The sequence below is a fragment of the Pogona vitticeps genome, chromosome 6, assembly GCF_051106095.1.
Source record: "Pogona vitticeps strain Pit_001003342236 chromosome 6, PviZW2.1, whole genome shotgun sequence".
In the NCBI taxonomy this organism is placed as follows: Eukaryota; Metazoa; Chordata; class Lepidosauria; order Squamata; family Agamidae; genus Pogona; species Pogona vitticeps.
The window spans coordinates 84,368,974-84,391,548 of record NC_135788.1 but is presented as its reverse complement, the minus strand read 5'-3'; the positions used below and the strand labels follow the sequence as shown (position 1 = coordinate 84,391,548).

General features: G+C 40.4%; 1 protein-coding gene across 1 annotated transcript in view; it reads left to right on the top strand.

The window, feature by feature from the left end:
• KCNH6 (potassium voltage-gated channel subfamily H member 6) overlaps positions 1-22,575 on the top strand; it is a 158,106-nt gene that overhangs the window by 14,663 nt on the left and 120,868 nt on the right. The window contains exon 2 of the mRNA XM_073004050.2: positions 16,295-16,525. Within this exon, the coding sequence (XP_072860151.2) occupies positions 16,295-16,525 (231 nt within the window). The remainder of the gene's footprint in view (positions 1-16,294; positions 16,526-22,575) is intronic.

Here is a 22,575-nt window from a genome sequence, read left to right as displayed (position 1 = left end):
CTACTTGCATTTACATGCTTTCGAACTGCTAGGTTGGCAGGAGCTGGGACAAAGCGACGGGCACTCACTCCGTTGCGTGAATTCGATCTTATGACTGTTTGGTCTTCTGACCTTGCAGTACAGAGGCTTCTGCAGTTTAACCCACAGCGCCACCACATCCCACAAGACGTGAGAGAAGAGATAATCTCAATTACTCTTCCTCAGTTATTGATGTTCTTTTCCTCTGAAGAAAAGGGATGCATACTCTGATCCCACACAGTTATACAGCTAGGGTGAGACCTCAAGGGCAAAGGCTAGGATCTCACCGCTCAAGGTCTCTCCAGTTGCCACAGTGAGAGCAGCAAGTGATGGGGGGGTTGTAGCAAATAGTGTCAGCACTTCAACCAGTATGGGTGCGGTGGGATGTGTCAGGACCACCACTCCTTGGCCAAAATCTTGTTGCGTAGTGTAGTAAATTGCCTGTTAAATACAGTAAATATTTAGTGAGTCATCTGGTCTATATGTTCAATTGATTGAAATGTGCCTGCTCTAACTACGACTTAAAGTGAGTTGCAGTTAGAATATGCCAATTTGAATCAATGCAATGTATGGAGGAGTTCACTCACCAAATTCTCATTGATTCAGTGGGCTTACTCTAGTGCAATTTACTGTATTAAGCAACAGGATTTTGGCCAGTGTTTCACGTACTTTTTTCTGTTTTAAAAAGTATTTTTAGTTGGGCACCTGGCCATGTCTATGGTTACATATCCTCATTTTATTGTTTCCATTTTAAATATTTATTTCCCTTCCCCCCCCCCAATGGAAATAGTGCTTATCCTCAAGGAACAGTGCTTAGCACATGGGCAAAGATGCAAACTACTTTATCCCACTTTATTCCTGTCATCACAGGCAGTTTAGGGAGCAGGGCATGAGGATGCCTCAACATTGCTGAGGAGCTGTGCTGATCAAAAACTAGCTATGGTCTCTTAGTTTTCCAAATGATGTGTGCTCCTATAGCAGTGGCATTAGAATATTCAAAGAGCATGCAGGACAGTGAGAATGTTATAAAAGAAAAAAAGATATTTTAATCAAGACATTTCTCTGCTATTGTTACTAGAATTTGGAATTTCTCAAGAAGAACTGTGCATGTTTTCCATGAAAGTAATTATGTATTTGTGAGATACCATGATGCCAAAAAAGTTTGGAAACCACTGATGCAGCCATTATGATGCCTTAAGTATGTTTAAAATGTAAAATTACTTAGTGCCCATCACTGATCAGCCTGAACAAAGTAAACAAATAGTTTTTGTGGGCTCCTGTGACTTATCCAAAATGGAAAGGAAAGAGGGAAGGAAAGTAGGGAGGGAGGTAAACACATCACCAAATAGGAGAACAGAAACAAATGGAATGCAGATTTGCAGTAAGTTTCCATATGTAATAACTAATCACACATACAGTATTATGTCAGGACCAGGGCCATATTAACCCACAGTCAGACTTCTACACTTTTGGGTATATCTGGCCCTTTCTGGAACTTCAGTCTTTCAACTCACTACAGCTGACAGCCTGACCCTGGTGCTGTAGATCCATAGTACACAGCCCTATATCCAATTTGAGGGTCTTCCGAAGAATTCTATACATACTTTAAAAAAAATGATTGGATGAGTAGAATTCTTTATGAAAGTACATTTTTGGGGTATAATTATTCAATACTGTAATGTTTTGAAGTGAATAAAATTTCTATTATTTATTTAAAAATATATAATTTATGCATAATTGTTTTTACTGCAATAAAGTAATTTATTACTCTCACCTGAATATTGGAATAGAGATATGGACAAAAAAGGAACCGTTATATATAACTTTAAAGCTATATTGCTTACCTGTTCCTTTTTTGGAACGGGTCCAATATGATTTCTTTCCTTTGTTTCTGACTTCTCCAATTATCTCAGAATATTAATCTTATAACTACAGAGCTGGAAGGGACCCTATGAATCACCAGCTCCTGCCCCTGTCAAGGAGGCACAGTGGAGAATCGAACTCCCAGCAGATATCTAAGCCATTGAGCTTTCCAGCAGCTCAGAATGATTTTTGTCCTCCTTTATAGACTTTTTGTCCTTACTTCCTGTACCCTCACCCGCTCATGCAAAGTCACAAATGTCAGAGAAAGGGATTTAAAATATAACCTAGTTCAGGAATGGGAGATCCAAATGTTTTGTATGACCATACTCATCAGTCCCGCCCAGCATGGTCAATTGTAAAGCGCTGTGAGAGTTGGAGTGAAGAACTTCTGGAAGAACAGCGTTCCCTACTTCTCATCGAGTTAGTACCACCAATACTGGATCCCCAAATAGAGATGGCTGAGAATTTTGCTGTTTTTTAAAAAAAATGTAGAATTACAAACATTTGCAGATTTCTTCATATTGGAGGTAGGAAGGACTTGAGATTTAAAAATACTACACGCGGGAGTACCTGAAATGACCAGATTTATTTATCATTCCCTGAAAGTTTGAGTATTTAATTCTCAAGAATCTGGATTTGAATCACTTTATAACCCACCATGTTCATGCTGAATTAAGGTGGTCCTCTGTTTTTCTTTCTGATATACTCCTCTTTAACCCCTGTATGGCAGGCAAGAACAACACTAACCTTTCTATGCAGAGGACAGTTGTATCGATTGAAATTGGCTGAGGTAAATGATCTGAGGATATGAGGTGAACTATAAAAGCCTTAAACAAACAGAGAAGAATGTTGTTACAATTAGTTTTGAAGAATTTCTCCAACATTTTGCACATTGCTTCACATTTTGGAGAGAAGGAAATTGAGTCTTAAGAAAATCAAAGGATAGAGAAAAAGCAAACCGACAGATTTCTTTATTCCCTATGGGAAAATCTTCTATTCCTATATAATATAATTTTTCTGTGGAGAGCCTTTAGTCAAAAAACAGGAAAAAAATAGGGTTGTTTTTTTTTTCATCAAGGCCCTCAGAGCAGTTCACAGCAAAGAATATACTGTAACCTATTACAAACCATCTTCTTAAAAGCAAAACACATCCTGGAATAGAAGCAGGTGTTTGATGTTGTCTTTGTGGGCCTGCCTGCCTCTCACAGATTACCTCCCATGGGGCTGCTAGTAGTACAACTTGGTGCAGGAGATAGAGAGGAGATAGCAAAGCTGGAGAAAGTGCCTGGTGCTGCCTTCACCAGCCGCTTGCTGCAACGGCTTCCTCTCAGTTATACAGTATGTGAATTTTGCCTGTTAGGAAGGGCACCTATCTGGTAAATCATGGCAATTCACCATGAATGTGAATTGTGACAGAAATACGAGAAGACATTGTTTACAGAACTTGAAAAAGTTACTTTTTTGGACTGATGACCATGTTGGTGGGAGGATTCTGGGAATTTGTAGTCCCAAACATTAACTTTTCTATGCTCTTGTTGTTGACATATAGTTTAGAGAGGGATCTTGCAGCTCACACACAGAGAGAACTGTGCATGCAGTGGCAACCAATACTCGCTATGTCTGGTGGGACAAAGCATGGAGTCCCCGGAGGCAAAGTCAGCTACGCCTAATTTGCTGCCAGCCTTCTACCCTTGCATTTTCTTAGTACACCTTATACTATTATGTACCTTATACTATATACTTAGTACACCTTTCCACTGAATGGGAAGACCAGTAGGATTTAGGTGGGCACTACCAACCTTGCCCAGGCAGTAGGACCATCCCAGGGATCTAGGTTATACTTGATCTGGGAACGTCCGGTATCAAGCTGCCCATCACAACAGAGGCCTAGCGGGGTTTTTTGTTTTTTTTTTTTTTTGTTTTTGTTTTTTTGTTTTTTGTCAGGAACTGACAGCTGCCAGATAAGGCCTGTTTAGGAATAAATGGGAAATTTACACCAATTCTTGTTTCATAGGAATGTATTAAAAAGTTGAAAATTAATTTATATTTGGTAGGAAAAATCTGAGCTTTCAAAAATTCATATCTGAGAGAAAAACAAAACTAATTTAATGACTTCTCCTGTTTATTATTATTATTATAAAGAAAAATAATTCCAGTGGTGGTGAGAGTGCCACAGGGTTTCTCTCTGACTCCTTTTGACGCAGTTAACCTCTTTATCTTACAGTACAGTTGTCAGAGAATGAGGCAAACATGTCCCTCAGGAGGTACAACTGTTTGCTAGATCATTTCTAATTGCAGTGAGTAGGACTTGATAGTCACAGGACAATGTCTTGTACTTCCCTCTCCTTTTCCAGCAGGAGATAATTTAGGTTGCTGTTTCACAGGTTTCCCCTTTCTATACAGTTCAGACATATTCTGACTTCTCTTTGTGGAAATCGGTGCTTCTGTCAGCTGCGTCTAGGGCGTTTGTACAGTTTCCTCTTCCTCCTTCCCTCCCTTTTTCTCTCCTACAAGGCATAGTTGTACTGGTGGCAGGCATTTATTTATTATACTTATTATTTGTTTAAAATATGTTTACCCCACCTGTCTCCTTTAAAAGGACCCACGGTGGCTTGCAGAAATAAAAGACAATATTTAAAAGCTAAAAACAGTCTTTAAAAAGGCATCAAACAAGTATATTAAAAACAGAAACTGACAGCTGTCAGATAAGGTCTGCTTAGGAATAAATGGGAAATTTGCACCAATTCTTGTTTTATAGGATTGTGTTGAGAAGTTGAAAATTAATTTATATTTGGAACAGAAGAAATCTGAGGTGTCAAAAATTCAAATCTGAGAGGAAAAACAAAACTAATTTAATGACTTCTCCTGTTTATTATTATTATAAAGAAAAATAATTCCAGTTGTGGTGAGAGTGCCACAGGGTTTCTCTCTGACAATATTTAAAAGATAAAAATAGTGAAGTGTTTTTTTAAAAAGGCATCAAACAAGTATAATAAAAACAGGAAATAAAATCAATACTAAAAACACATGAGAAGTCTCCTAAAGTCCTACTTTGAGACATGTTTCCTGGTGTCCTCCCCTGCCTTGCCTTCACATACTTCTTTCCATGCCAACTATAGTACTAACAGCATCAACAAGAATTTTGTGCCATCTGACTGACATAGGGGGGTGCCTGCCAGGGATTTCTAGACATAAAGTACTCATAACTGGTTACTAGTCCATCCTGTTGGTGGCACTCTAAGGCTGTGCAGTTTGCCCAATGATACATAGGCTGGCTCTTTTCCCCTGGTGTCAAAATGCAGAATCAAATCCCAACAATACGTGTCCCCACTCACTAAGCTATTTAGTCAGCTCTGGATATCCCAGCTATAGCAGCTGTATACTTGCTATGGTTGCTATGGCCTTAGTAATGTGAGGTAATTGCCTGAATCTGAATTAGCTGGAATTCCATCCTGTGATATTGTGGGAGGCACTGAAGGAGTCTATCATTTGAGGCATTTTATTGGCAGATGAAGCAGGAATAGTATTTAAAAGTGCTTCTTGCTCACCACAGCACAGTGGTAGAACTCAGGGCCAGATGTCAGTGGCAAAATAATGCACTCCATGCAAAATATCACAGGTTCACTAGTGCAAGGTGGGAAATTCTGGAAGTTGTAGTTTTAAAAGCCTTTTTCCGAGCCCTACATTCAGTCACTGGAGTCTGGAGGTAACTTTGGGAAAAAAACTGTCATGGAAAAATTATGGAAAGTTGCTTTCTAGCCTAGGGTCTGCATTGACCTAGAATGTTGATTTCCAAACAATGGGAGTGGTCCTTTTTCTGTGATGAAATTTAGGTCCTGAGAGTTTCATAAAAAATATTTTTATCATTTTAACCACATTTCTTTGATGTATGATTACTAGAATATAGTGTTTATCAAGAAAAACTGTTCTTATTTTTAAATTTCAGATAAATTTTAATTCAAGTTTTATGTTTGTTTTTTAATTTTAAATTACAAATTGATTTTTCCTCCAATTTCTTCTTTTTGTTTTGTTTTATTTTGGTTAAAAGAGGATTGAAGAGACAGAAGTTTGGAGGTATGGATGTTTCTCAAAAATCAAAAGGAGGGTGTGATGCCAAAAAATTGGGAACCACTGACCTAAACAGACCAGTGGTTCAGCTTGGTATACAATGGTTTGTTATCTTCCTAGAGTCACACATCCTAGACTCTGCTTGTTCACCTCCAAGAAGCAAGCACCACATCCTACCTTCATAAGGGTTTTGCTACCTGTATATATGGTTTGGCATAAGACATGAATGTACAACATCCAGGGTTTGGGGATCCCCATCCGTTCTCTCATAATCCCCTGATGGAACTGCTGTTCCAATTCACCAGCAGCTGCTTATTTTACCATTGTCACCAAATCTTGGCAGGAGCCGTGCTGTCTGGCTTTCTGTGGTAGAGGGTGCCAGAGCACTCTTCTACATCATTGAGCAGCACCAGTGGTGTAGTGGATGGAGCATCTCCTTTCTTTTGGATGGAAGGAAAGGTTCTTTTTGTTAGTCCTGTAATACCTCTTGTCACCAGCTTGGGTGACGGAGATATATACAATCAGCAGGTCATATGCTGTCCACTCTTAGCCTCATAAAATAAATTCAATACAGTGTTGTGCCATCATACTGCCCATCCTTCCCAGAGACATATACAATCTAGAGCAGTCTACCCCACGAACTATTCTGCTTATTCATCTGTGCCTTCAGCGGGGGGGGGGGAGTATTTTACCCATAGTTCTTTTTCCCAAGAGGAAGAACAAGTGGTGATGTGGATGAATATGGGTGAGTTAATGCATTTTGCATGTCTCAGCAGTAGGGCCATTATGAGTGCAGTCTCTCAGATGCACTTGGCAAAGCAGTGTGAAAACATATATAAGGAAAAGAGGCGTTCATTAGATGGAAACTGGAGAAAGATGTTATAACATTATGTGATTATGCATGGGGAAATTAAATACTTGTACCAGTATGTGAAATGCGAAGGAATCAGGCAATCCTGAAAATATTAGAATTTTAGGAAAGCTCATCTATCATTCGTGATTTAAAATGTGCCTGACAGAGAGAGATGAAATGTGGTTTTGTGTAAATGCTCTTGGTTAGTTGTTTCAAATAAAAGCAGTGTATGACCAGCACTAGGCTCCCCAAAACCTCTGAAGAAGCTTTGGCCATTGTGAACCCACACCCATTGCTTAGGACGAGGGACAGAAAGTGTTTTAATGTAAAGAGCAGCATGCAAAAAAAAACCCTGTTTTTTAATTCATAGAATTCATGGCAGCATATATTTTATCTTCAGACTGTAGACTGAGGTGATACCTTCCTGTGAGGCAAGGTCAGGGCCAAAAGGCCCTCCTGCCCCCACTTCCTTTAGAGCTTAACCCAAACCCTTGTGGAGGGAGACTACTCTGCAGGTACTTCAACAATGTAATCGACATAGCATTAAATAACTGCACATTTTTACCCTTTACAACCAATAACAAACCAATCTTCCACAATACAGATGGCGAGCACATGGCCCTGCTGAAATTGTTGCACTGCAGCTCCCCTCATCTGTCATAATTGGCTATACTGGCTAAGGTTAATGGGAGATGCAGACCAGCTGGGAACATCTGGATACATTCTCCAGACCTGCTCCATTAATGTGTCTAATCCTGCTTTTAACCCACCTATGCTTGTGGCCATTATCTCATCTTGTGGAAGTGCATTCTATAATTTGATTATCCCCTTTCTGTATTTAGATCCCTTTTTTTGCCTGTCCTGGGTCTACAGCTACTCAGTTCCACTGGCTTCACTGAAGCCATACTCTGGCTTTACAGAAGACAGTTTCGTCAGCACATTTAAAGGGGAACAGCTCTTCTAATCCTCCCCATCACCATTTTTTTCACACGTGTCTGAAGGGCAGAATTCCCCCATTTAAATATGAGCCTCATGGCGCAGTGGTTAAACCGTTGTACTGCAGCTAAAACTGTGCTCACGACCTGGGGTTCAAATCCCAGGTAGCCGGCTCAAGGTTGACTCAGCCTTCCATCCTTCCGAGGTTGGTAAAATGAGTACCCAGTTCGCTGGGGGGGCAATGTGTAACCTGTATAATTACAAAAATTGTAAACTGCCCGGAGAGTGCTTGTAGCACTATGGGGCGGTATATAAGTCCAATAAATAAATAAATAAATAAATAAATAAATAAATAAATAAATAAATAAATAAATAAATAAATAAATAAATAAATAAATAAATAAATAAATAAATAAATAAATAGGCTCTACATGTGAGCAGGAGCACTAGAATATTAGGGTTCCTGCCCATGTAAAGAGCTTACACACAAACTGGAAACTCTCCTGTTCAGACCTGTTGTTGCTCATGTGAAGAAAGTCATGACAGAAGGAGAAGGGGCTGGCCATTCCTTGTAGGCATGCTGAAGAAAGCATTCTATGATAAAATCCTTATTTCTAATACTCCAGATCTTTTTTGGGGGTAGCTGCTATTGAGGAACACTATCCCATCTCATAGAACTGAGAACAGACAGCACTGTAAAATGCATGTGTTCAAAGCCAAGTTGAAGTTTATGACAGCCGTAAGTCAGATGTGAATTGATGTGAATTGAACCTAGCAGTTTGAAAGCACGTTTTAAAAAATGCAAGTAGATAAATAGGTACCAACACGGCGGGAAGGTAATGGCGTTCCATGTCTAAGTCGCACTGGCCATGTGACCACGGAAACTGTCTACGGACAAACACTGGCTCTACGGCTTGGAAACGGGGATGAGCACTGCCCCCTAGATTCAGACACGGCTGGACTAAATGTCAAGGGGAACCTTTACCTATATACAGAGCAGTCCCATTAAAATCAATGGCAGCTGCATATACAGCTGCTAACAACACTCCTCTATTTCTCTAGGTCTGCTCCACTTGGGACTTACTTTAGATTCGGCCCACGTCTGCAAATTATTTTTCCCACCTTGTCATCACCAGCTGAGACATAAACACTGTATATTTGAAGTTACGATTCTTTGCTCTGTTGGCTTCCACTTTACATTTATTTGCACTGAAACTCATTTGCTGTCTTGTTGCATGTTAATCCAGCACAGATGGATCAATTTGTATCTCTTTCCCCACCACTGGATGTTTGCTGTCTTGAATAATTTGGTAGCTTATCCATCTCACTGCTCATCCGTCTCCCATTTTTTTAAAAAAAAAAGTTTAAGTAGCACTGTCTCGGTACAGTGTCTCAGTACAACTGTAGGAGGGACTCACTGACCAAGCTATCTCAAGGACCACATCTCCCTTAATGAGCTTTAATGATGTTAAAATCATCAGGAAAGGCCTTTCTCTTGGACCCCCCACCCTTACAGGTGTGTTTGGTGGGGAGATGGGAGACAGCCTTCTCTCTTACTAGTCCCAGACTCTGGAACTCCCTCCCACAGGAAGCTGGGCCGGCCCCATCTTTGCTGTCCTTCCACAGGGAGGTGAAGACCTTTCCCTTCAGGCAGGCTTTCCCTTAGTGACTGGCTCTCTGGAAGCGGTTTTTAAATGAATTGTTGTGCGTTGTTGCTTCGAATGTGCTTTTGGTGTTGCTTTTGTTTAATGTGGCATTTGTTCGATTCTTTTAAAACATTTGTATAGCTACTGTTTTTAGCTTTTAAATAAAGTCTTTTAATGATCTATGCCACCTTTGGGTCTTTATAAAGGAGAAAGGTGGGGTAAATTTTAAAAAAGAAATAAATAACAATACTTCCCCCCACTGTGCTAACATCCCATTTATTTTGATTTTTTGTTTCCCGTTAATTCCTGTTCATCAACCAATTATTAGCCATTAAGAGGCCAAACCCTCTTGCCTTTTAACTGTTAAGTTCAAACAGGAGGCTTTGGTGAGTTGCTTAGCCAAAAGCTTTTTTGAAAGTCCATATGTGCAATGTCAGTTAGAGCTCCCCTTTTAGCATGCCTCTGGGCACCCTTGGAGAATTTCCTCAAGGTTTACAAACCTATCAGGCAAAATCCAAAGCAACAAAACAAAAGAATCCAAAAACAGAAGACAAAAACATGTGGCATCTTACAGGTTTACAAGGTTTCCCTTTCCACAACACATAACAATTGCTTCTACAAGGTTGTTCTCCTGTTTGCCTCAGAATTCTTTCTTCAGTAATATTTTCCGCCAGTAGACCTGGAACATATGTTAAGCTAACTGGCCTCTTTCAAGGTTTGCATTAGATTGGAGATGGTCCAATTCTCTTCTGGGGAGAAGGATTTTGGTGATTTATTTTGTTAGATCTGAGTTCTTTTAAGAACTCTTGTGCGTATTTCATTGGTATCTGGTGACTCATTAATTTTTAATTTGGCAATTAGCCTTAGAAATTTCTCATTTCTCACCCCTACTTGATTTAGTTTTCCAGTCAACCTCCTGGGAAAAAATGATGCAGGATTGGGAATTGATCCAAAATCTTCTGCTTTGAAGAGAGATTCAGTGGATTTATTCAACACCGCTGAAATATTTTGTATTTTACACCTTTTGACCCCTTTGTTGTCAAATGGTTCAAATGCTTCTAAAGCTGGTTACCTGATTCTGAGTTATTAAAATAATATTTAAAATAATTTTGAAATAATTATTACATTAAAAATAAACTATCACTTAATGCTTGCTTAATATTTTCAGTTATCAAGGAACATTTTATTATAAACCTGGTGCCTCCAAATATGCTAGAGTGAAACTTCCATCACATTCTGAATGAAGACATGTAATAAGAAATATATAAGAAGCAGACTTTTTCCCACTTATTTTACAGTCTGCTTCCATCTCCTTTGTCATAGCTAAAGTTGTTCCCTAATCTGAGCAACTCTTTTCAAGAGAAGTGCCCCTTCACCATCCCTTTTGCTAGTTCCCAAACTCTTTAGAAGTATATTTTTTCTTTCAAAATTCGATATCAGCATGCTGGACATTTTGGGCAACGTCCTTATGTCTGTATTATATTTGATAGCTTTGTGGTCTCTGTTCCTAATCAGTTTGACAACACAGAATTCCACATCAGGTCCTGGCAGCCATTAAGGATTAAGTCCAGAGCCACTTTTCTTCCAATTAGTTCTATGTCTGAAAGGTCGAAGCAAGCCTTTCCCAATTTGATGCCATCCAGATAGATTCCTCTCTCCCCAAATCATCCCAAGATGAGTTGTTATAGGCTGGTGCACATCACAGTCATTTATTGGCTGAAATCCAATAGCAAGTCACAGCTAGAGCAGACTCATTGAATCAGTGTGGATTTGGTCAGTCAATACCTACATAAACTCCATTGATTCAATTGACCTACTCTAGTTGTGACTTATTATTGGATTTTAGCCACTGTAACTTGAAAACTTGCCTTTCATGAATGTTGGTTGTGCATTCAACCTACATGAGGATCACTGAAGTCACTCATTTTGTCTCATAGCTACAAGACTGTCCTTTGTCAGTGTCCAAAGATCAAACTCAGATTCTTTCCTTCAAGGAGTGCAAAGTGTGTTCCTCATGCCCAGTTGCTTATTGACACTGATATTTCAACTCATAACAATTTTGTGGAGATGTGTGTTGGTTTTACATTTTCTGGTTTATTGGACTCTCTGCTTTATGGCACACAAAACAGTTATCACCAACATTGTATTTCTTTTCATGCTTTCTATGGGTCTGTACCTGAAGAAATTTTGATTCCACTCAATCTCTTATTCTCCAAATTTCTGACACACTTAGTACATCAGTGCTCTCATTCAGCAACAATCACTCCAGCCCTCCTGTCTTGGATTTGGGGTTTTTGGCTTATAAACACCTTGTTCTCTAAATTTATATAGTGTACACATTTCCATTTATTGAGTTTTTTGGATCTCTGAATGGCTGCTATGACTTCTTTTTGTCCATTGCAAAGTTTTCTTGTATTAGGTCTGAAACATCTGGAAAATATTGGATATCTGCCAATCCTAGAGAATATACCATTCTGGTAGTAAAAGGAATGGAAGGCTGCCCAGGCCAGTTATATAATCAAGGGAGGACACTCCACCCAGTAACGTGATCTGTCCCATTTTATCAATGTAAAGATTTCAGTAGAGTGAAGGAGCTTAAGCCTGTTACCTTTGAAATTAATGTTCAGAATCTCCGGCAAGAACAACAGGCTAAGACACACACAGCTGATACTGAAGCCAAGTTTTATTTAAAAGTACAGCTGGACTCTTCAACTTAAAATCAGAGAAGAGCCCTGATTAGAAATTGCATAAGCATTTTATAGAGTTTTACACAAAGAGCAATAAAGCAAAACATTCCCTTATTGGTTCCCTGAACCCCAAGTTTGGATCCTGCTTCTAATTGGATTAACAGTGCCAATTAACTCCAAGCATTGGTTATGCGTAAATATGCATTGTGCCCCCGTGTTCCCTTGACCTAAAGTCAGAATGTACCCAGGGTGTGCAAAAATATTGCCTGAATGTCTGAAGAAATATTTTTCCTTTTCACTCTTATCTCATTATAATGTTGATTTCTCTTATTGCTGGTCTGACAAGAATCAAGGTAATTGTGGTGCAGAAATGTGGGAAGATGTTCTAAGACTACAAGGGCAGGAAATGTAATCTTATAGCATGGAAAGTTACACGAGTTCTGTTACAAAGTTTACAAGGTATTTTGATTACAGACTACATAACCCATACAGTGCTTAAAACTCATTACAGAAAAATCTATCATAGAAAATATACATCAAGCATTAGCTATAAATAAAGCATAAAGCATAAAAGAACAAAGCATAATATTGCTTGTTAAAATAAGGTTTCATCTTGGCTCACTCACAAGCCCTTTTGGATTTCTCCACAAAGGCTAAGCTCGGTCAAATTCTCTATTTTCTGTCAACTAGAGAATACATTTAGCATGGTTGCAGATGTGCTCCCACAAATATTGAAATATATATATCATAGCACAAATTAGTATTTTCTTCAACTACCTATCTTGCATTTAGTGTGCTTTGTTTTGTGACAGGTCATTGGAGTGTAAACATGAGATTACAATTGGTTGTTGGAAGGTAAACACAGGCTTAATTTGTAGATCTGATTGCTGAATCATATATCTGATGAAATTGTGTTGTAGGAGGGGAAATGGCTATATTGTAGGGAATACATATTCCCTTTAGTGTTAGTTTGACTTCATGAGTCATCGGATGTAGGATTACCAACATACATTCCCTATAACATCTAGGGCAATTTGGCTGAAGAGCCAAGGTAGCGATCTTAGCTTTCACTTGTTTGCACGAACTCTTTCCCTAGGCAGGCATGCCATATACAAGTTAATATCAGGGAAATAAACTTGTTCAAACTTTGCCAGATTTATTTTATTGTTTTTTTACTTTGTTTTTTTGCTTTTCTGTTTTTCTCCCAAAACAGGGGCCCAAGGCTGGTCACAACTACATTAAAAATGCAGAAAAAAAGACAAACAGAAAATTATAGCATTAACAAATAATTTAAACATTGTAATACTAAAACACATTTAAATTGAAAGCAATTTAACAAGATCTCAATACAGAAGTATACTAACTACTCATTATAATCTCCTTGCTCAGCAAAGAGTTGCAGAAATCTTTCCTAGAAAAGGTCTTTGTTTACTGACAGAAGAAGAAGAGGGATAGGAGCAAGCTTAGCCACCCTTGCGATTTTGCTGCGGTGGTGTCCTAGGGTGACCAACAGAGGAGGACACAAGATCCTAATTCCATTTAGTTTGTTGATTTGGGGCCTGGGACCCAAGTAAGAGAGGGGCCTCACTCTACTATTGTAATATTCTGTGCCCCTTCCTTAGACCACAAGCCACTTCTGGGGTTGTTTATCCTTGGTGTTCTCTTCCCTTTGTCCTATTCCTTTCCTGTCCTTGCTCTGTTCAGACAATTGTATAGTCAGGGCAGGGGTATAAGTACTTTTCTTAACCCCAACGTCCATCTACTCAGGTCAACCAAAAGTTAGTAAAGTAGAAGATATCCTAATCAAAGCCATTGTCTGACCTGAAGTGCAGTATCATCTCCCTTCTCTATATTGGGCCTGGACATGGTAATACTTACTTTTGTTTCTTAGTCTTTCTATCCTTCGGACTTTAATTTTGTGCTGTTATTCAGCTTGCTTATGTCATTCTCACAATGTCATCACAGCCCAAGTTACCTCTTTTAACTCAATAAAGTATGCATTTTGTAGGGGCCTCTCTCTTCTCTTCCCACTTGAGCATATGTTTCTTCTTTTTCCCATCCAAAAGTGTGGGTGAGCATCTGCTTTGGGCTATTAGTCTCATCAGTAGTTAGATGAAACATTGCTTTAGAAGGCAAGTTTGTGTGTGAGGGTGCATCCCTTTCACAAGGCACTGCATTCAAAGCAGTTCACATAGCATACAAAAATGTTATTTCTTTATTTATTTCATTTAAAATATGTTTACCCCACCTTTCTCCTTATTTGTTTTATTTAAAAGATTTTTACCCCATCTTTCTCCTTAAAAGGGACTCAAGGTGGCTTACATCAGTAAAAGACAACATTTAAAGCATTGTTATTGTTGTTGTTTGGTCGTTAAGTCGTGTCTGACTCTTCATGACATCATGAACCAGAGCACGCCAGGCCTTCCTGTCTTCCACTGCCTCCTGGAGTTGGGTCAAATTCATGTTGGTAGCTTTGGTGACACTGTCCAACCATCTCGTTCTCTGACGCCCCCTTCTCCTCTTGCCTTCACACTATCCCAACATCAGGATCTTTTCCAGGGAGTCTTCTCTTCTCATGAGATGGCCAAAGTATTGGAGCCTCAGCTTCAGGATCTGTCCTTCCAGTGAGCACTCAGGGTTGATTTCCTTCAGAATGGATAGGTTTGTCCTCCTTGCAGTCCAGGGGACTCTCAAGAGCCTCCTCCAGCACCACAATTCAAAGGCATCAATTCTTCGGCGGTCTGCTTTCTTTATGGTCCAGCTCTCACTTCCATACATCACGACAGGAAAAACCATAGCTTTGACTATTTGGACTTTTGTTGGCAAGGTGATGCCTCTGCTTTTTAAGATGCTGTCTAGGTTTATCATCGCTTTCCTCCCAAGAAGCAGGGGTCTTTTAACATTGTGGCTCCTGTCACCATCTGCAGTGATCATGGAGCCCAAGAAAGTAAAATCTGTCACTGCCTCCATATCTTCCCCATCGATTTGCCAGGAGGTGATGGGACCAGTGGCCATGATCTTGGGGTTTTTTTTAATGTTGAATTTCAGCCCATTTTTTGCGCTCTCCTCTTTCACCCTCATTAAGAGGTTCTTTAATTCCTCCTCACTTTCTGCCATCAGAGTGGTGTCATCTGCATATCGGAGATCGTTGATATTTCTTCCAGCAATCTTAATTCAGTCTTGGGATTCCTCCAGTCCAGCCTTTCGCATGATGTATTCTGCATATAAGTTAAATAAGCAGGGAGAAAATATACAAACTTGTACTCCTTTACCAATTTTGAAGCAATCGGTTGTTCCATATCCAGGTCTAACTGTTGCTTCCTGTCCCACATATAGATTTCTCAGGGGATAGATAAGGTGATCAGAACTTGTTTTGAACCATTTCTTTAAGAACTTGCCATATTTTGCTGTGCTTGACACAGTCGAAGGCTTTTGCATAGTCAATAAAGCAGAAGTAGATGTTTTTCTGGAACTCTCTGGCTTTCTCCATAATCCAGTGCATGTTAGGAATTTGGTCTCGAGTTCCTCTGCCCCTTCGAAATCCAGTTTGTACTTGCAGGAGTTCTCAGTCCACATCCTGCTGAAGCCTACCTTGTAAGATTCTGAGCATAACCTTGCTAGCGTGTGCAATGAGTGCAATTGTATGGTAGCTGGAGCATTCTTTGGCACTGCCAAAGTATTTGTATACTTACTGTATACAACAAGTACACAAATACTAAAAATACTATTCTGAGAAATGGTAAACAAAAGTGATACTAAAAGCACATTCAAAGCAGTAAGGCACAACAATCCATTTAAAAATCTTATTGGGCCTTTGGCTGTAAAATAAAAATTCATTCATTCATTTAAAAATCTCATGCAGGTAGCCAGTCTGTAAGAGAAAGCTCGCCTGGAGAGAAATGTCTGTGTCTGCTTGTGGAAGGACCGCAAATATGAGGCCGGCCTATATACATGTATACAAATACATACTGTACTCTGGCATTGTGGAGCCTGGATTATGTGAATCACTGAAAGTGTATATACAGGAGTCAGCTTCAGAGGGACTGGGCCGAATCCAGAGTCAAAGAGAACTAACCTGTCAGCATGTGCCAATAAAAAACACTACCAGTTGGCATAAATTGCTCTTTCTTCTCTTTCCTCATTTTGTGTTGATCTAGTTAATGTCTTCATGGTAATGTCTCGTATGGTAACCGTCTCCTCTCTTCTCTCTTTTCATTTCCAAGACCGCAAGTTCCTCATTGCCAATGCACAGATGGAGAATTGTGCCATCATTTACTGCAACGATGGTTTCTGCGAGATGTTTGGCTACTCCCGGGTGGAGGTGATGCAGCGGCCATGTACCTGTGATTTCCTCACTGGGCCGGACACTACGCACAACTCAATTGCACAGCTGGGGCAAGCCCTTCTTGGCTCGGAGGAGTGTAAGCTGGAGATCCTCTATTACCGGAAAGACAGTAAGCCATTCTTTCAATTTATTTTTTCACCCACCCACTGATTGGATTTCCCCTTCCTTGTGACCCCAGTTATTTGAGCATACTTAGGTCAAATGAAAAGACGGTTTCCTCCCACTTCTCTCAATTTGGGATGATGATGATAAGCAATATAGATTCCCACTGACACTTCCTGATTTATTTCCATCTGTCATACAGGCAAGTGAGCCTTCTGGACACCTGTTAAGTGAATCAAGAGTGATGAAGTATTTTTGCAGGTCTCAAAAGACAGGAGGTCTGCTGAACAAGAGATATTTGGATGAAGTAATGTATGGGCTGGTAAAAATTGGGAGGAAATAATGATTTAAGAGAGCTGCCTCTACAGACATCCCTACATGGTATCATACAGCAGTTTACTATATTTAGCAGTGATTGTGGGTTGAGCAGGGAGTCATAGGTAAGGCTCCACACAATACAGTACTATGGGCTGCCTGCTGTGTTTAAGCATAGTTTCTTAACTGTACTATTTCATTAAGTAATACAGTGTAGTCTCCAGATTCCTACCTATCGTTTAGGCTAGAAAAATCCTAGCCAGGTCTGTATTAGGAATCCTGCTAGGAAGGTTAGTATATTAACATTGTAAATAAATCAACCAAGCCAAGGGCTGTCATTTAGTCTTGATCACCAGTTGGTTGCTAACTGAATTGCACTAGGGTTTTCCTGCCTACTTACCCCAGCAACAGGGCCAACATACCTTTGCCATGTACCTAATTCGGCAGTGGCAAGAGAGGATTTGCTTGCAGTTGGGCAACTTCCTCTTCCTCCTCTTCTTCTTTGGAAGCTCCAAAATGTTTTACTTCGGTGAATTGCTTCGAGTGCCCACCCAGTCTAAATTCTCATACTATACAGAACAGAAATCCATTCGCTATAACCTTGCCAAATCATGTAATTCTGAAAAATTCTGCACAAAAAGATGTCTCTTTGAAATCACTTAAATAAAACTTTGTGTACTGGTGGAAATTCACTTCAGAGTTAGATTCACCTATCCCTACATGGAAGTAACTGATTATGGTGTAGCATCTAGGCAGAGCTGTTCCCATGTTGAATGTACTTAACTTGCTTTCATACCATGTTCCCTGGTCTTGATCTGTGTCCCCCTTCATAAAAGAGAGCTTGCTTACCCCAAAATGGGGAAAGAAGGGGCAGATTACATGGCAGTATCAACAAAAGAAGGGGGTGTAGCTGGTGTAGGATGAACCCTTGGCACAGAAAGCCCAAGGAGAAGGTGAGTGAATGGCTTTGGTATCCATCTTGTTGGTTTGATTTTGTATCAGCAAAATACAATGGCTTTCACACAGGGCTTGTATCTTTTGAAAGAAGTAAATACTCTGGGGACTGGTAATTAGGGGGGAAACTTACATTTATTATTGCTTCTGGAAATCCATTCAGAGATAGACCACAAAAACAAAAGATAATTTAGCTTACAAATGTATCTAGAACTGACTTTTATGGATATGGGTGTGCTTGCAATCATTATGAAGATATGTGGTTGCCTCTTCTAAGAAAAAGGACAACAGCTATCTTTTAAAAAGAAGAAATAGGAAAGACATACAACCTAAGAATTGCAATCTACATATTAAATAGTTGCTTAGAAAAGTTGTACTGTAGGTGGAAGGTGCTCAGTTTGGCTATCCTTCCCTCTATAACTCACATCCCAGGTGTGTCTGACTGATTGGCTTCTGAGGGACAGCAGGTCAACAAAAGGCAGACGTTTCCCTCCATGTGTATCTCTTCTCATCATCAGGCCTCTTCTCCCATCCCCATCCTTCTTAATATTGTGCTTCTCCATTGCCCCAGCACCCCTTATTGTTTCCTCTGTGCATGTTAATGTGAATGTATATCCCACTGTGTTCAGTGGGCCTTATTCTTGAGTGTGCTGATGATAGCAGCCTTACCCTCAATATTTCTTTTGCTTCTCTAGCTGTTATTTCTCTTTTATGCCTCTTTTCACAAATCTTGCCTATTAGTTTTCTAATTTTGTGCTGTGCAGGCTTCTTTCACTTCCTTCCCTGTTACCGCATTACATCAAGATCCCAAGGAACTGTTACTCAGAAGTAGAGGAGCTTTGGCTATGTTAACATAGGAGACATATATTGAAAGCAGCAAAAGTGTAACACAACTACGAGCTCAGACTGTCCATCAAAAGTCTAGGTGAAAAATACCTTAACTAGCAAATTCTGTCAAAGGCAGCCAATGAGAGGCATAAAATGATAAATTTTTAACATACTAATCTATCACTGTGCCTTAGTGAAATCAGAGGCTCATTGCTCAGATACAGTAGGACCCCCTTATCCACGGGATCAGTATTCACTGATTCACTTATCCATCATCTGAAAATATTGAAAGTATTAAAAGAAAAAGGTTCAGAAAAAAACTATATTCACATGAGTTACTAGAACCTGCCATTAGAGGGAGCAAGACACAGTGCTATGAATGCATGTTAGTGAAGAATACATAGAATCATATCTGGTGCCCTCTTATGGCCAGTTCTAGTAATGTATGTGAAAAAAATTCTTTTTCTTTTTTTCCTTTTAACGTATTCACTGTTATCTGCGGTTTTCAGTATCAGTGGGGGATTTGAAACCCATACCTAGCAAATATGGAGGTCCTACTGTATTCCTGAGTTACCCATAAATGCAAAAGACATCCATCTGCTGCCAAAAATTACAAAACAAAAGATCTAAAGCGATGAGCCCCAGCGGCCAGTGAAAAACCTGTTGTAACAACACTGACTATGCTGTAGCTCTAGCAGCAAGCAAGCTCTCTTCTGCCACTGCCCTCATCATTCAACTGGGAGGATGTATACCTTTGAAGGAATGATCCTGAGCTCAAAAGTAACAGGCAGAAGATCCCCAAAGGCAGATGCATTTCAGGTTGGAAGATGGTAGGTCTTTGGTGAGAGGGAGAAGTAGGTACTCCCTGCAGACCCTCCCTGAGCTGGACCAGACCAAATGCTTTCCGCCACTGTAGTATGGAGATAAAATTGAGATGTCAATATGAAATTGCAAAGAGCTGATCACCACAAATGGCAGTCCATCTCGACCAAGTTTCTGAGAACCTCCTGATGGTGGACATGATCTCCCACAAAAGCCTTGAAACTTCTTGGCTTATCTGAACAAGGAGCCAATACTAAATTAACCAGTACAAGCTTCATCTTCATTACACAATGGCACAGATGGAGGCAGACACCCTGTGGCATTTTTGAGTGCAAAGAATGAAGTACTGTGATTCATTCTGAGTTTGTGTTATATTCCGGCAGGAGCTAACTGTACTTCACTTTTGTTAAGTACAACCCCAGTATCCAGAAACACTCCCTTCCCTTCCCCTATGCCATGGCTAGGGCAAAAATAGATTAAGAGGCCTACAGAGTGCCCTGATTTATCATCCTCGCAAACAAAGCAGTTGACCTATTCATATATGAAGTCTGAATTCTGTACTCAAGGTTCAACAGTCTCATATCTCTTGGTCTACTTCTGTCTCTTCAGGGATGAAGCCAGGGACTTAGAAGAAGAATCAGGGCTGTCTCAGCCACAATAGTCTCAATGGGCCTGAAAAGGACTAGACTAAGAGAGAGCGCACAGTTTTCTGTCATCTCTGCCCAGCTTTGAGGATTCAGGTCCAGAAGTTGCAACATAACCATTTACCTCCACAGTGGCATAAGGATCCTCAGCTGCCCAAGCAGGCAGGCCATATAACGAAAAATACTTCTTTCACTTGGTGGTGGTGAAGGAAGGCAACTAACCAACCAAGCTAAGCTGCAACTGATTTGAGGCTTGAGTTTGAGTTGCATGTTGCCGAATCAGTGTTGTAAACCTGATCCCATTGCAGGTCTTTCTTCCCTCATTCACTTGTTGAGAATGATAAACTAATCTGTGAGCTACACCTCCAGTCTAGAATCCATTGACTAGCCCATCATGTCTCTTTATATGCATGATGGTTTCTTGCTCCAGGCCAGATTTTGTGAGCTAGGAATTTCCTATTTCTAGCTCACAATCTTCTGAGCTAGAAATAGGAAATTTTACTTTTTTGGGGGGGGGGGGGGACTACAGTTCTCAGAATATTCCCAGCCAGCATGGCCACTGGCTGTGAGTTATATAGTCCAAGAAAATAACTTTTCCCATCTATGCGGGGGCTAAATGTAGATAGTTCCTCCCTTGATTAGTTATAGTAGACTAGTAAGGCAAAGGCAGTCTGCCGCAGCCTGTAGGCAAGGAAGAAGTTATAAAATAAACATCTTCTAAGCTTGGTATGACTCCAGATGACTATTTCCCGGACTCATCGGGTTTTGAACACAACAGGCCTGCCATTGCTAAACACAGCCATGCACAATGAAAACTTGGATCAGAGGGTACAGCTGCAACGTGGAAAAGGGAGCCTGTAACTGGGATTCACTGTCAATCAATGACACCTGAAAAACATCTCTCTCTCCCCCGCTCCTTCCTTCCCTATTATTGATTTGCCGGATCCAGGAAGGTGGATTCTGCCCTGCCTAGGTGCACTTCAGTAGGCTGTTACAAAAGCCTTTGCCATCCCGCTTTTCTTTGAGATGCATTCTGCTTCTAGTCACAGAAGATGATCAACAGGTTCAGCATTTCACAAAACCTTCCTCCCTCCCTCTGTATTTCCCTCTTCCTTCTTTTTCCCTCCCTTTCTCTTTCTCTTTGCCAGCCCGGAAAGGGCATTCATGTCTATTTTTAAAACCATGCCCCACTAGCAGGTTGAATATCATTGTCTCTGCTCGACCCTCAGCCTATGATCATCCATCTCCGTATTATAAAGTAACATGTTACTAGCTGGGGAAATACCTTGTGTTATTGGCAGCTGAGTCTTAATTAGGCAGCAGAACCTCCATCCATTCAGTCTATTTCTCTTAATGTTGCCAGCCGCACTCTCCAAGCCCTGCTGGCAGTTTATTGCTCTGAGGCTTCCACTGTTGTTTCCTTGCTTTTGCAGCCCACTAGAGACAAAACAGTTAGTGGCTGCCGATCAGAAACAGTGCCTGGAGGTGCCAGGGCAAAAGAATAAACAGCGGGCAGATGGCCAACATCTGTCAGAAGAGATAGGAACACCGAGAACTAGGGATGTGCATTTAGATTTAGAAATATCTGGAATTCACTGAATAATGCCATTTTTCAATAGTTCCAGATATATCCAAATCTGAATTTGATAGATCTGAGTATCTGTAATAATAATTCCTAATATTCAGAGTCCCATTTACTTCTGTAGGTTAGCAAGCAAAAGGCCAGGTTTCTGCTTACTAGGAAAAAAAGTGAAATTGAAACCCATTTCTCAGGCACCTGTAATGATTTTTTGGAAAACAAAACTTAAAGGCACCAAGTAGGGGCAGAGATACAGGTGAGCCATGTTGAATGTGACTGTGATAGGTATCCACACTGTTCACCATAATTAAGAGGCTCTGAGCAACATTCTGCAGCAATGGAATCTAGCCACAGAAAGGCAAAATCTGTTTGTCATGGACAATGGGGCAATCATGGTGGCAGCGGTGCAGGCTGGGGTGATGACAGGGTGCAGTTTATGCTCAACCCCATGCTCAGCCTAACAGTTCAGAATGTTATCCAGGGTATGAAAGACACTTGCATACCTAATATGAGTGAGTGGGTCAGAAAGGTGGCAAGGTATTTTCACCACAGTGTCAAGGGCAGTGAGCTGCTGCAGCAGAAGCAAGAAAAATTGGGATTGCCAGTACACCACCTAATCCAGAATGTAGCAAGACAACCCATGATAATGTCACTGGAGTCTTCCATTGGTGTGGCTGCTTCTCTGAGCAAATTGGGGCATTATGGTCAAGTGGTCTATGTCCTCTGAAACTCCAAGAGTGCAAAACAGATCGTTACTGAGAAGACAGTCATCCTTCATCAGGTGAGCCCAATGCTCTAAGGCTTGGATGGCATGATGGAGGGCACAATGAGGGGACAGTCTAGGTGTATGGGGGAATTCCCTACAGAACAATTTTTTTTCCTGGCCTGAAGTAGCAGCCCTGGCCAGCAAGCTAA